Below are 13,181 nucleotides of genomic sequence, written 5' to 3' on the forward strand. Positions count from 1 at the left end.
GAAATATAAAATTCATAGCCCTTTGATAAGTAGCACCAGCATTCTTCAACCCAAAAGTCATGACTATCCACTCAAATAGCCCAACATGACCAGGACACCTAAATGCGGTTTTTGGAATATCCTCCTCCGCCATGAATATTTGATTGTAACCTGCATTACCATCCATGAAGCTGATGACCTGATGACCAGCCGCAGCATCAACCAGTAGATCGGCGACAGGCATTGGGTATCCATCCATCGGCGTAGCTTTATTGAGATTCCTGAAATCAATGCACACCCGAAGCTTCCCGTTCTTCTTGTAAACCGGAACAACATTGGAAATCCACTCGGCATACCGACACTGCCGAATAAACTTAGCTTCAATAAGTTTGGTGATTTCGGCCTTAATATCAGGTAGAATGTTAGGATTACATCGGCGGGCTGGTTGCTGATGTGGCCGAAATTCAGACTTGATGGGTAACCGATGTTCAACAATTGATCGGTCTAAACCAGGCATCTCAGTATAATCCCAAGCAAAGCAATCTTTATATTCCTTTAACAAACTAGTCAATTGTTGCTTACTCTCAGGATCTAATTTAGCACTAATAAAAGTAGGCCTAGGCTTATCACCACTACCTATATCTACTTCTACCAAATCATCGGCCGATGTGAATCCCTGGTCTAATTTTCCATCATCGGCGAATCTATCCATTAAAAACCGTCGTCACAACCGACTGCTTGGATCGGTGAAATCTCATAATCGGCAACTTTGAGAAAATCTTTCTCCCAAACTTCTCCTGAAATGCACCTGGTCCTTTCGTAAGTATCCGCTTCTGCCGACGCGATAACATAAGAAGAATCTCCTGGGACAATCTCAATCTTGTCACCTACCCACTGAACCAAGCATCGATGCATTGTAGATGGGATACAACAATTGGCATGAATCCAATCTCTTCCCAACAATAAGTTGTAAGCACCTTTTCCGCTGATCACGAAAAAAGTTGTCGGCAAGGTTTTGCTGCCGATGGTCAACTCTGCACATATCGCCCCCTTGACTGGAGACACGTTTCCTTCAAAGTCTTTGAGCATCATATCGGTCTTGGTCAAATCTTGATCCCCTTTCCCAAGCTTCCGATATACTGCATACGGCATAATATTAATAGCAGCTCCACCATCAACTAGGATCTTGGTCATTGGCTGCCCATCAACCCTTCCTTTGAGGAACAGAGCTTTAAGATGCTGCCTCTCGTCATCGGCAGGTTTCTCAAAGATAGCCGTCATCGGATCTAGAGCCAACTGAGCTATCTGATCAGAAAATTCCAACTCATCATCACTGGCTGGTGCAAGAAACTCCATCGGCAACATGAAGACCATGTTGACGCCTGCCGATGGACCTTCCCTCTTAGTGTCTGACGGCTGCCGACTTCCAGAGTTCTCTCCCTTGTTTAGCTCTTCTTGCCTTTCACGTTGCAATCTCCTTTTCTGTGTCTTGGTTAATCCTCCAGGGCACCATGGAGGAAGTGGCCTTTGCCTTGCCGTCGGTCGTCGGTTCTCCCTTGACTCCATACGATGCGTGTTAGCATCCCTGCAAAATATGAATTCATCGGGAACCCGCGCATCCGCCATTCCCTCGAGCTCTTCTTGGTTCCTGGGAAAATACTGGACACGGTCACTAAGTCTGTCGTGCCCACTACATCTGCCCCCCAGCCGGTCATGAACTGACACCCTTCCTCTGATCGGCCCATTAAATCGCCGTTCATCATTATGATAATGCCGATCGATCCTATCATACCGATCATAACCGTTGCACTCAGGGCAGTCTCTAACAGTAGGAAGCTTGATATTTTCCTCCCAACAATGGATGAAGAATGGACAATTCCAATGATCCCTGTGCCGATTCCACTCCTGTCGGCGTCTTTCTTCTTCCCGTAGATAATCTTCCTGCTGGCGCCGACACCGACCTTCCCGTTGTTGCCATTTTTCTCGAGGCCTTCTATGAGTTATGACGATACCGGATCGAGGAAGCCTTCCTGAGCTAGTTCCTTCCTGGACCAAGCCCTTACTTCTTGCATCGGCAGTAGTAACTTGATGCTGGGGATCTACCGATGCACTCTTCTCAACTGTCTCCGATGTTAAGACCTTAGCCTTCCCCTTAGCATCCAACATGTTTGTCGGGAAAGGATGTTGGTCTATCTTCATCGGCTTCTGGGCTTTGGAACTGTCAAACTTGATTCTCCCTGACTCTATAGCCGATTGCAGCTGCTGTCTGAATACTTTGCACTCGTTGGTGTCTTGGGAAGTTGCATTATGCCACTTGCAATATCTCATCCTCTTCAACTCTTCTGCCGATGGGATCACATGGTTAGGTGACAGTTTGATCTGACCTTCCTGAAGTAGAAAGTCAAATATCCTATCGGCCTTAGCGGTGTCAAAAGCAAACTTCTCTGGTTCCTTCTGCCCAAAAGGACAAGACATCGGCTTCTTGTTTTTTACCCACTCTGCCAAACCGATCACTGGTTCTTCATCGGAATCTGAGCTTGTTGCTTCATCGACAAATGACACTTTCTTATTCCATGCTCTCTTAGGCTCAAAAGGCTTGATGTCTTGATCAGAAATCCTCTGCACCAAATGACTTAAACTTTCGAACTCCTGAGAGGCATACTTATCCCTGATATGTGGCAACAAACCCTGGAAAGCCAAATCGGCTAGCTGCCGATCATCCAGAACCAGGCTATAGCATTTATTCTTGACCTCTCGTATCCTCTGCACAAATCCCTCAACCAACTCATCATTACGTTGCCTCAACTTGACCAAGTCGGTGATCTTCTTCTCATGAACCCCCGAGAAGAAGTATTTGTGGAATTGCTTCTCTAGATCGGTCCAAGTAATTACTGAGTTGGGAGGTAATGATATGAACCAAGTAAAGGCCGATCCAGACAATGATGATGAAAATAGACGAACCCTCAATTCGTCCCTGTTACCAGCCTCTCCACATTGAATAATGAACCTGTTGACATGCTCCATGGTTGACGTGTCGTCCTGTCCGGAAAACTTTGTAAAATCCGGTACCTTGTACCGATGTGGAAGCGGGATCAAATCATACGCGGGAGGATACGGTGTCCGATAAGAATAAGTGTTGACTTTGGGTTTTATCCCAAATTGTTCCCTCATTACTTCAGCAATCTTATCGGCCCAATATGCATCGGCATCTTGCCGATGAGGCGGCTGCGGATCTGGCACTTGGTGGCGAACCTCCACGTGTCTGTTCGGGACGTGATCTGCACGGAACATTGTATTGATCACCTGTCCTCCAATCTGCGGACCACCAAACTGCTGTCCACCGATTGGCTGTCCTCCGAGTTGCTGTCCAAAATTCATTGGCTGGTTGGGAATCCCCTGACCTTGGAACCCGGGATAGACCTGCCCTTGCTGGAACCCCGTAGTCTGGTAACTCTGCTGGGGCGATTGTGGAAAGGCTTGCTGTCCAAGCCATCCATTATTAGCGTTCATCGGCATAGGTGCTGCCGATGATTGGTAATTGGGTACCGTCGTTGAATTGACATACCCCGACTGGGCCATAGGCCTCTGTTGCATCAGCATTGACTCTGCCGATGCGTTGGGCATCTGGAACATTGAATCTTGAGGATTTCCAGTGTGAGGCCTTGCAGTAGTAGTTGTGGTATACCGAGGACTCTGGTTCACCGGCGCATTGGGAGGTGCCGATGTCATAGGAGTTTTGCCCCTCATGTCAGTTATTTGTGATGTTCCCGGCGTCAACTCTGGAGGCATACCGTAACCCCACCAGTTGGGAGGAAGAGTCAACCCTGACATTGCCGATGCCAACATATCTGTTGTCAGTTTATGCTGCTCAACTGAAATTTGTGGGTTGGTTGCCATCGGCATAGATAGTGCACCAGTAGTCCCCGATGTACTTGGAGGGACGACAGATTGTGCACTTGCATTAGTCAAGGCAGCCGATGGAGCCGTGACCTCTGGTGCCGTTGGCTGATGATGGGAGGGGCCCACATAATCTGGTGGGATTTGTCCTTCCTTGAAAGTTCTTGCCACGGCATTGAAAACCGTATTAGACAGTACACCAGCTTGGTTAATCAACGCTCGATTGATGGCATTGTCAACCATATCTTGAAGCTTGCCAGGATTGGCGTCAAAGGTAACCTGCCGTGGTGCCGGCAGTGCATCTTTCTGGACCACTTCGCCGCTCCTGTTTATGCTGAAAGACCTCAGGCATTGCTGCTTGAACTCTTCCATGGCTTGGGCAATAGCTTGCTTCTGCTCATCCTTGAGGTTGGCCTCCGTCACGGGGATGACGTTCTCTTGATCGAGGTCAGAGATCGACATGTTGATCTTGATCTTGAATCTGGTCCCACCGGGCGTGCCAAAAGATGTGTTGATGCAAAACTGATCTGCAAACATAAAGGGCTAATACCCGATTCAAACGTTAAGGCGTGCCAGCCGATTTGACCTTGCTATCGGCAAAGGTGATAACTCGAATACTTTAGTCCTGACAACAGCGATGCGCCCGGATGTCACGGCTAAGAGGTACTCACGCGGAACTTGAGAACACGCCGAGCTTAAGTCGACGAATTCCTAAGAACTCGTAACAAAAGGAAAAAGTATGACGAAATCGTCGAAAAGTAAATGCTGGAATATGAGTAAAAACGTGTGTTTGATTGATTTCTTGATTCATTATTACAAGGCCCTAGGGTCTATATTTATACCCTTCTCAAAGAGCTACAACCAGACACGATTAGAATTCGAATTCCAAATTACACGGAATCCGTATACAAAACGATGCAAATAATTAAGGAAATAACAAAACTATCCCTCGTGACAAACCGAAACTCCTCCACATAACGACCGGCAGCTTCCAGACTCCTCCTTTGCATCATCGGCAGATCCTTTGCCATAGTCATCGGCATACTTTCTTATCTAGCCATCGGCACCATATTACTGCCTGTGGACTTAGTCACATTCAACTTCTCCCTCATCGGCAACCATCCTCATCGGCAACCCAATTTGTAAACATCGTACTGCCACCTTATCCTGCCATCCTAGACACGTGCCCAAAAACGGTGTCAACAGATATATACATCTATAATTTTATGTCATTGATTAATTTTTTTCTCATATCGCATATGACTGAAAATATCTCCCCAAAACTAACTCTAAATAAATTTATACCCTTTTTCACAATCTTCGCTTTCTAATTCTCCCCACATTAATTCTAAATCAATTCATACATTTTTTTTCATAATATTCGTTTCCTAATCCTTTAATTTTATACTGACTTATAATACAAAATAATCCAAAACAAATAATCGCTGACATACATATAAGAAGCCAAATACTTCACTATATATATGACATTCCATACACTCGCATATATGAATACATCATATCACGCATGTAAACAAACAAAATAAATACATTTAAAATATACACCATACAAAGAAGAAACAAAAACACATAGACACACATACGACCCATAGCTAACCACTGGCCATAAAGCGGCAACGCCGCGGACATTTCTAGTCTCAACGATTCCGCCTCGTCCCTTCCTTCCTTGGGCTTCTTTTCCTATGCTGGGCTTGTCTGAGCTGGGCTATTTGGATATACAGCCATGGGCCCTCATGTGAGTACCTCTGCTGGCCCAAAAACATCAGAGACTTTGTGTTTACCGTGGTATTTTAAGCCTAATAATGGTAGGTATTAAGGTACGCATGTCATTTGGACTTCCATGGGAGGAGTTAATTCACCTAAAATACCTTATAATTTGAGAGAATTTTTGAATGTTTCAATACCTAAAATAACGTATTTTAAGCCTAATGGTGTGTTTGATATAGCTCCATGCCTCCATGTGCAGCTTCGAGAGCAGCTTCTCCGCTTCACCAACCAAACAGCCCAGCTTTAGGCATGGAGCTCTTGAAATCGCGTTGAAAAGAAAACCTCTAGGCTTTCAGACGTTTTTAAATGAATAGATAGATTGCATTGGTTCATGCATGTCGTTTATAATAAGGCATAAACGTACGACTTAGAGGCTCTGTACGTATCACGGAAAAAAAATATCCCGCTATTTTTACCGCTATAGCCCGAAATAGCTTGAAAAAAAATTGTGCCGCTATTTACGTTCATGCACAATTTTGCCGCTATTTTATCGCTAAAGTACGCTAATTACGGTTTATAAAACGCTAAACACGTTGGCCTTAGCTCGCTATTTAAAACATGAGTACGTATATATACTTGATGTGAACAATGTACATTGGACCATCAAGACTGTATGTTATGTAGGAGTATTATCTTTTCCTAATATGTAATTGTGAAAATATCATTCCATCGGGTACCTTTTGGTCCGCCTTTTTATCCACCAATATTCTATTCCCCGCGGGTGGCTGTCCAGAACTCGTCCAATAAGGAGGCAGGGCAGGAGTGCCCCTGGTCGTGGTCCGGCGTGCTATGGTGAGGCGGAGTTCTCGCGACGTAGCATCGCGCAGAGGAGGAGAACGGGCGGCTGCACTCGGGTGCCCTGCTGCTCACGGTCGACGAGTGCGAGCCAGAGCACGCTGTGGTGGTGGCGGCTCTGCTGTGGCGCGATTGAGGAGGCCGGCTCGTCCATGGTGCTAGAAGACGGGGAGGCAGAGAGGTTGCGCTTGCCATGGTGGCGACGCGGTGAGGCCCTAGCGATGGGCGGACGCACTGCCGAGGTAGGGTCGCGGTGGTGGAGTTGTCGGCGTCGTGGCACGGCCGGGTGCTCGGCGGATTGGAAGGGGGAGGAGAGGAGTGGCAGAGGTGCTCGACGAAGCTCGTCACGGCCATAGCAGGGAGAGGGAAGGAGAAGGCATGGTGGCGGTGCTGAGGAGCTTCAAGAGATGGGGGCGACGACGGCCATGGCTTAAATAGTGCGCGACACCTATGGTTCGAGGAGCTCCGTTCATCCTTGTCGTCCATGCCGCAGCGGGGCACGTGGCGAACATCGAAGGGCGAGCAGGTGGGGTGTGCGCGGCTCGACCTCCGAGCGGCGGCGGCTCCTGGGAGTAAGGCGCGTTAGGGTTAAAGGATGGGCGGCGGCGGCCTCGGCCGCGCGGCTGCTGGGCTGGTGAGGAGTTAGGCCAAGGGTGGACGCGGGGTGAAGCGAGCTAGCCTCACAGCTAGGCCGCGCGGGGCACTGCACGACTAGGCCAAGAGAAGAAGTGGGCCACACGAGCGTAGGCTTGGGCCGCGGGAAGGGGAAGGTTAGCCGGCTTGACGGGGAAGAGGTGGTGGGCCAGAGAATGGGGGGAAGGGTAGGGCAGGCCTTGTGGCCGGCTTGCAATCACATTTAATGAGATACATGCACAAGTGGTGAGACCCATGCACCTGTGGTGCTGTGATGATATTTGTATATGTGTATGGACTTTAGACCATGAAGTTTAACAATGTTTTAGTGTTCCTACAATGTTTTAATTTGTTTTTTTAATTTTTGTTCATTGGTTCATCTTGCATGTGAAAGCAATGAGTTAGCGACAAATGGAAATTAGAAAATCTCTAGATGGAAAATGTTTTTACCAGGATTCTTAGCGTTGTGTTCATGAAATATAGGCTATCTTCTCATATTTTTAATATGATCTTTGATATTGTTCTGTCGTTTTATCTTCATTGTATATGACAATATTTGTTATATAGGCTATCTTATTTTTTGTATAAGAGTTTTCATAATCCTTTGTTAGACATAGTGTAGTCTCTCATCTTAAGAAAAACGAAATATACATGATATGGTTAGTTTTGAATAAATCTTGAACACGCAATATATCTCCTGTTGCAATGTACGAGTATTTTTGCTAGTAATATATAATACAAGGACTGTGCAACTTTGGATGGATGGATGTCAAGGTGGTATTCAGATATATATATATATATAATATGCTAGCAAGTAAGTATTGTCTATTAATCTATGATAATCATATTGATTGATGATCTGATGAATTTTGGTAGCAGTCCAGTCTTGTTCATCATCAAGGTTTTTGCTTGACGGCGAGCGCATGGAGGGGCTTGTGATCGTCCATCCTGGCCTCCATCAGCTTCTCCTTGAGGCTCTGCTTCTGCTTCTGCTTCTGCTTCTGCTTGCCTCCCCCTCCCCCTCCCTCTCCCCGCTGCGGCGGCTGTGGCAATCCGGATCCGCCTGACGAGCTGCACTGCTCGCCTGCAACGGCTGGAGGAGGAGGAGGCGGCGGCGGCCCTTCCGCGGTCACGCTCGACCTCCTCCTGTCTTCCGAATAAGACGGCGACCAGCTGCCACCGTCGGGAGCTGTCCTCCCGGTCTTGTTCCTGCTCTCGGTGATGGCCGACCTCCAGAGCCTGCGTATGAGCGCGGTGTTCTTAGTCGAACGGCGGCTCGCGCCTGACGAACGAGCCTCCGTCGTCACCCCGCTGCCGACGCCGTTGCCGTTGCCATTGGCCACCGAAGCTGAGCGTTCGCTGGTGCCGACCCAGCTGCAGGAATCCATCTCCAGGTCGGCCGAGCTGCCGCCGTCGGCGTACATGTCGTCGTCGTCATCGGCCTTGGCCAAGAACAGGTCCGTGGCGGGGCTGACGGATTGCAGCATGTCGTTGGATTTGGACGACGCGGGGCTCGCTTGGCTGCTGATGCGGTACCTGCGCCCGTCGTCCTTGCTCCCGGCGCTCCGCCTCGGCCTCACCAGAGACGAGCTCGTGGCGGCGGCGGCGTCGCTGATGAGGCGCGCCTCCCGCAGCACGGCGGAGTGGGAGGCCGACTCGTCGTCCTTGCTGCGGAGGAAGGCCTCCATCTCCGCCTGCAGTCGGTTGAGGTGCGTGTACTTGTTGTCGAGCGCGAGCTTGGCGTCGGAGAGCTTCATCTGCACGCGCTCCTCCCGCCACACCTCGGCCATCTGCAGCATCCGTCGCTCCTCCTCCATCTCCTCCCGCATGCGCAGGCACTCCCGGCGGAGCAGCTCCACCTCGGCCTGGTCCTCCTCCACCTCCCGCGTGAGCTCGGAGCAGGCGTCCTCCATCAGCTCCCGCGCCTTACGCTCCATCTCGTAGCTCTGCGCCTGCTGCTTGGCCGACGCCCGCGCGTCCGCCAGGTCGCGCAGCAGCCGGGCGTTGGCCTGCTCCAGCTGCCGCCGGTGCCTCCGCTCCGCGCCGAGCTCGTCACGGAGGGCGGCCACGGCGTGGCGGGCCTTGTCACGGACCCGGGCCTTCCACGCCGCCTTGTCGTCGGCCAGCCTCCGCAGGAACCGCTCCAGCCGCTTGGTCATGACGCGCCGCTCGTCCTCCAGATCCCTGACGTGGCCTCGCGCCTTCTCCAGCTCCGCCTCCATCAGAAGCAGCAGAGGCGACGGCGAGGCGAAGAAGATGTCGTCCTCCAGCTGGAGTCCCCTCATCCGATGCAAATGGTTGGCGGCGTCCCATTTGGTGGCCTTCTCCATCATGGACGACGAGCCGTATCCGTATGCGGCTGGACACTCCACGCAAGCATCCATCTGATGCGATGCGATGCGATGCAGTCAATGAGGTGATCTGCTCCATGATGAATGGAAAATGGTGTCCGATCCGATGATGCCATGATGGTACCTTACCTTGTCTAAGATGCTGCCGTTCCTACATCGGCAATGGGTTTCTGCTCGCCTTTTGTTGCCATAGCAGAGGTGGCTTGCTGGCCTCCTCCGGCTCCGTCCCTTGTTCAGCTTTTGCTGGCAACAGACAGACAAGGAGACAAGCATGGCAAAAATCAGGTCAACCAGTCTTCATTCATCTTCCAGAAACAGAAATGCCATCTCCAAAAAGCATCATGCATACATTTTGGGTTATACAGTATAATCGAAAATGGAGTATCATGGTCATGGGGGTGGGCAGCAGGAGTACAGCGTGCTCTGCTTCAAATGGAATGGAATGGAATACTAGCAAGTCATCTGCAGCAATCAATCTTTTTTGTTTTCCCCATTAATCAAATCCCGGATGCTATTGCTAACAGATGTGCCGAACATGCGTGCCTAACGATCCAACCCCCAGAATCACTTATGAGTAAAAGTAAATAAATAATATCTATAAGAAAGGAAAAAAGAAAAGACATCTTTGGGACGATCTATATCCTCAGTCAAAAAAGGAAGCAGCTTTTGGCGAGAATGCTCACCGACCCCATTTCCCATGTTCCAAAAAGGAAGCAGCGATATAATACAAGGAGCCATGGAACAGGCACATACTATCCGGCAAAGATGAAGAGGGCAGCAACACAAATCAAATCAGGGAGAAGAGGAGAATATTGGGAATGGCGCGCAGGTGAAGCAGAGGACAAGGATCGCATGGCATGGAGATGATTCATCAAGGAAGGGAGGGAGGGAGGGAGGGAGGGAGGCACATGCACATACCGGGGTGGCGCCCGCCGGCGAGGCCCCGGCCGCCATCATCCGCTCGGCGTGGCCGGCGGCGAGGGCCCTGGCAGAGGCGGAGGCGCTTCCCCTGACAGAGGCAGAGGCGGCATTTCGCAGGAGTCGCCTCCTCTGGCTCTGGGACTGGGAGGTCCGGCGGCGAGGGGTGGCGGAGGAGGGGATCATGGAACGATCATGGTCATGGCCTGCCGTGCCGCATGGAGGGAGAAGGAGAAGAGAGAGAAAGAGAGGTTCGTTTGGATTGGAGCGATAGAGTTATTGATGGCAACAATGTGATGTGGTTGGTTTGCATGCGCATGTGACTTGTCATGTGTGGCGTGAGACCAAGCGCCGCATCACGAGGAAGAGGACCCCCCATCATCGATCATCTTCAAGGCCAAGGGGAGAAGAACTACTATTCCAGGACGACAGATTGAGAAAGGAGATACTACTATCAAGAAAAAAGAGATTAGTAGCCTTGTTTAGTTCCACGCCTAAAAACTTTTCACATTCAATTTTTCGACACATGTATGGAGCATTAAATATAAACGAAAACAAAAACTAATTGCACAGTTTAACCGTAAATCATAAGACGAATCTTTTAAGCCTAATTAGTCTATAATGAAATACTAATTGTGAAATAAAATAAAAATGTTACAGTAGCTAAATCCAAAAACTTTTAGGAACTAAACAAGACCTAAGAATGGATAGTTGATAGGAGGCCTGAGTAGATCTCTCCCATCATCGCCTTGATAAGACGATCCAGTGACTGCTGTTGCTGTCCTGATATCATCCCCTTCTGCCTGTTGTCTACTTGATGATAGGAGCAGATAGATTCTCTCATTCTCCGCTCCGGTCAGCAGCACTGCCCGCCCTTTTCTCTTCTCGCCATTGCAATGCATGTCCATTCATTCTTCCTCTCTCCAAAAAGATGCAATTTTAGCTTTAGGTTGATTCAAAATCCTCTAGGTTTCAGTAGGTTTATATATTCCATCCCGTGCTACTTATTTGGTATGTATTGTAAATCTTAGTAATTTTTATATAGATCATTTGATCAAACCTTAAAAAACCGTTTGAAATGCGATATTTACATCATTTCTCACCTAATCAATTAAGCCCCACATCTATTTTCCCAAGAGGCCTTGTCCTTGTTCACTGTTTTGTTCAAGGATGCATGCCTTTTATTGTCTCTTGTCTATGATCCACGGCTTTGCAGTGATCTGATAGAAATTCATTGGAAGAAGATCAATGTTTTTAGATAGTATACAAGATTCTTCCTTGCCTCAACATGTGTACGTACCTGCTATTAATTCTCTTGCCACCATGGATATACACAAATCTGAAGAATATAAGAATATGTTTTGTTTGTGTCAGATCCAATGGTATGTCCAATCGCTCTAGTTACATGAATTTCAATCTTTCAAAAAAAAAAAGTTCCATGAATTTGTTTCTCGAGATGACATGCAAATTCTTTCATTTAACTCTTAGACCTAAAGGTGCATAAATAGAAAAGAAAACATACCAAAACAAAACAAAAAACTTTTTCAAAAAAATACCAAAACAAAACAGATGTAAGATTTTACACTTGATGAGTGGATTCTCAATAGCCGAATGTACCATTCATCTACATTTTTAGAAAAAGAAAAATAAACAACAAGGAGTTGAATGTCTAGCTGAAAATCCTTGAAACAGCATAAAACCACTTCATTAAAAAAGCAACAACAACACAAAAAAAAAGAGTCGGCAACATAACTACTCAAGGTAACAAACTGTAATTAGCAAGCATGCATGTGAATTATGCAACCTATGATTGTGAAATGAGATGTGATGCTATTTGTGTATTGTATGCCTAGCTAGGCTATGCCTAGGCTATGGGTGATTGCAGCGACAGACTTGGTTGGATGGATGCGTGGAAACTGTACCGAACCAACGTCGGATTTGGATCCATTCATCTGTCCTCCCAGCCGTGCTGTTGTGGAGGGACCCCAAAACACAGAAAAATATTCCAATCAGGCTGTACTGCTGTAGTACTGTCAAGCAAAGCTGATCTGATATGAAATTTGGAGGGCATTGGGGCAATGAGTTAGGCTGAATTCTAGCTAAAAAGAACAAGGTTTCTCCCATGATGACATATACCCCTCTATATATTTGACTGTAAGGATGATGCCATGAATCCAAGAATCAAAAAAAAGTTATTTTACCTCTTTGGGTGTGCTGCTGACCTATAGTATTCTAGAGCTGGCAAGTCACTAAGGCCATGAAGAATTATTATGCCATTCTCTAGCTAGCTCCGCTAGTTTAACTGATGAACACTAAAATTGCTCTAGTATAGTGTAGTAGGATCAACTGGGGATGGGGAGTTACGTACGAGAGGAACGAATGAGGTGAGTGGTCAGTGGTGGACACAACACAACTGGACGGATCCAAGGAGTTGATGTTGGCCTTGAGGGGTACATCCACATCACAGGGAGATGTGGATGCTGATTAATCTATCACTACTACTATCTGAAACCACAAATAGTACATGGTAAATATCAACAGCTTCCACTGCAAGCATGAGTAATTTTGTCTTGAAATGCTACGTCTTGAAGACAGCAAAGATGTACGCTGTACAACAGTTGAATGACTAAGGCCATGTTTAGATACGAAAAGATTTTGGATTTCGCTACTGTAGCACTTTCGTTTGTTTGTGGTAAATATTGTCTAATTATGGACTAACTAGGATCAAAAGATTCGTCTCGTGATTTACAGATAAACTGTGCAATTAGTTTTTATTTTCGTCTATATTTAATATTTTATGCATATGCCGAAAGATTTGAT

General features: G+C 47.6%; 1 protein-coding gene across 3 annotated transcripts; it reads right to left on the reverse strand.

The window, feature by feature from the left end:
* Positions 7,753-10,858, reverse strand: LOC8054490 (actin cytoskeleton-regulatory complex protein pan1). Of its 3 annotated transcripts, none has more exons than XM_021452409.1 (3): positions 10,362-10,858; positions 9,573-9,686; positions 7,753-9,476 (listed from the first exon to the last, which is right to left on the reverse strand). In XM_021452409.1, exons 1-3 carry the CDS (start codon positions 10,545-10,547, stop codon positions 7,989-7,991), a joined length of 1,788 nt encoding a protein of 595 aa, XP_021308084.1. In that variant the 5' UTR covers positions 10,548-10,858; the 3' UTR covers positions 7,753-7,988. The 3 variants fall into 3 exon arrangements, with proteins under 3 accessions (XP_021308084.1, XP_021308085.1, XP_002461295.1); XM_021452410.1 differs by lacking the exon at positions 10,362-10,858 and adding an exon at positions 9,793-10,342; XM_002461250.2 differs by lacking the exon at positions 10,362-10,858 and having other exon boundaries at positions 9,568-9,710.

Source organism: Sorghum bicolor, chromosome 2, assembly GCF_000003195.3.
Source record: "Sorghum bicolor cultivar BTx623 chromosome 2, Sorghum_bicolor_NCBIv3, whole genome shotgun sequence".
NCBI classification, from domain to species: Eukaryota; Viridiplantae; Streptophyta; class Magnoliopsida; order Poales; family Poaceae; genus Sorghum; species Sorghum bicolor.

What these genes read in the sequence shown, in the direction of transcription:
- LOC8054490 (XM_021452409.1), bottom strand. Translation starts at nt 10,547, where the DNA reads ATGATCCCCTCCTCCGCCACCCCTCGCCGCCGGACCTCCCAGTCCCAG. An exon ending in CGCCGGCGGGCGCCACCCCG is followed by an intron (nt 9,687 to 10,361) that starts GTATGTGCATGT and finishes GTCTGTTGCCAG; the next exon opens with CAAAAGCTGAACAAGGGACG. An exon ending in ACGGCAGCATCTTAGACAAG is followed by an intron (nt 9,477 to 9,572) that starts GTAAGGTACCAT and finishes GCATCGCATCAG; the next exon opens with ATGGATGCTTGCGTGGAGTG.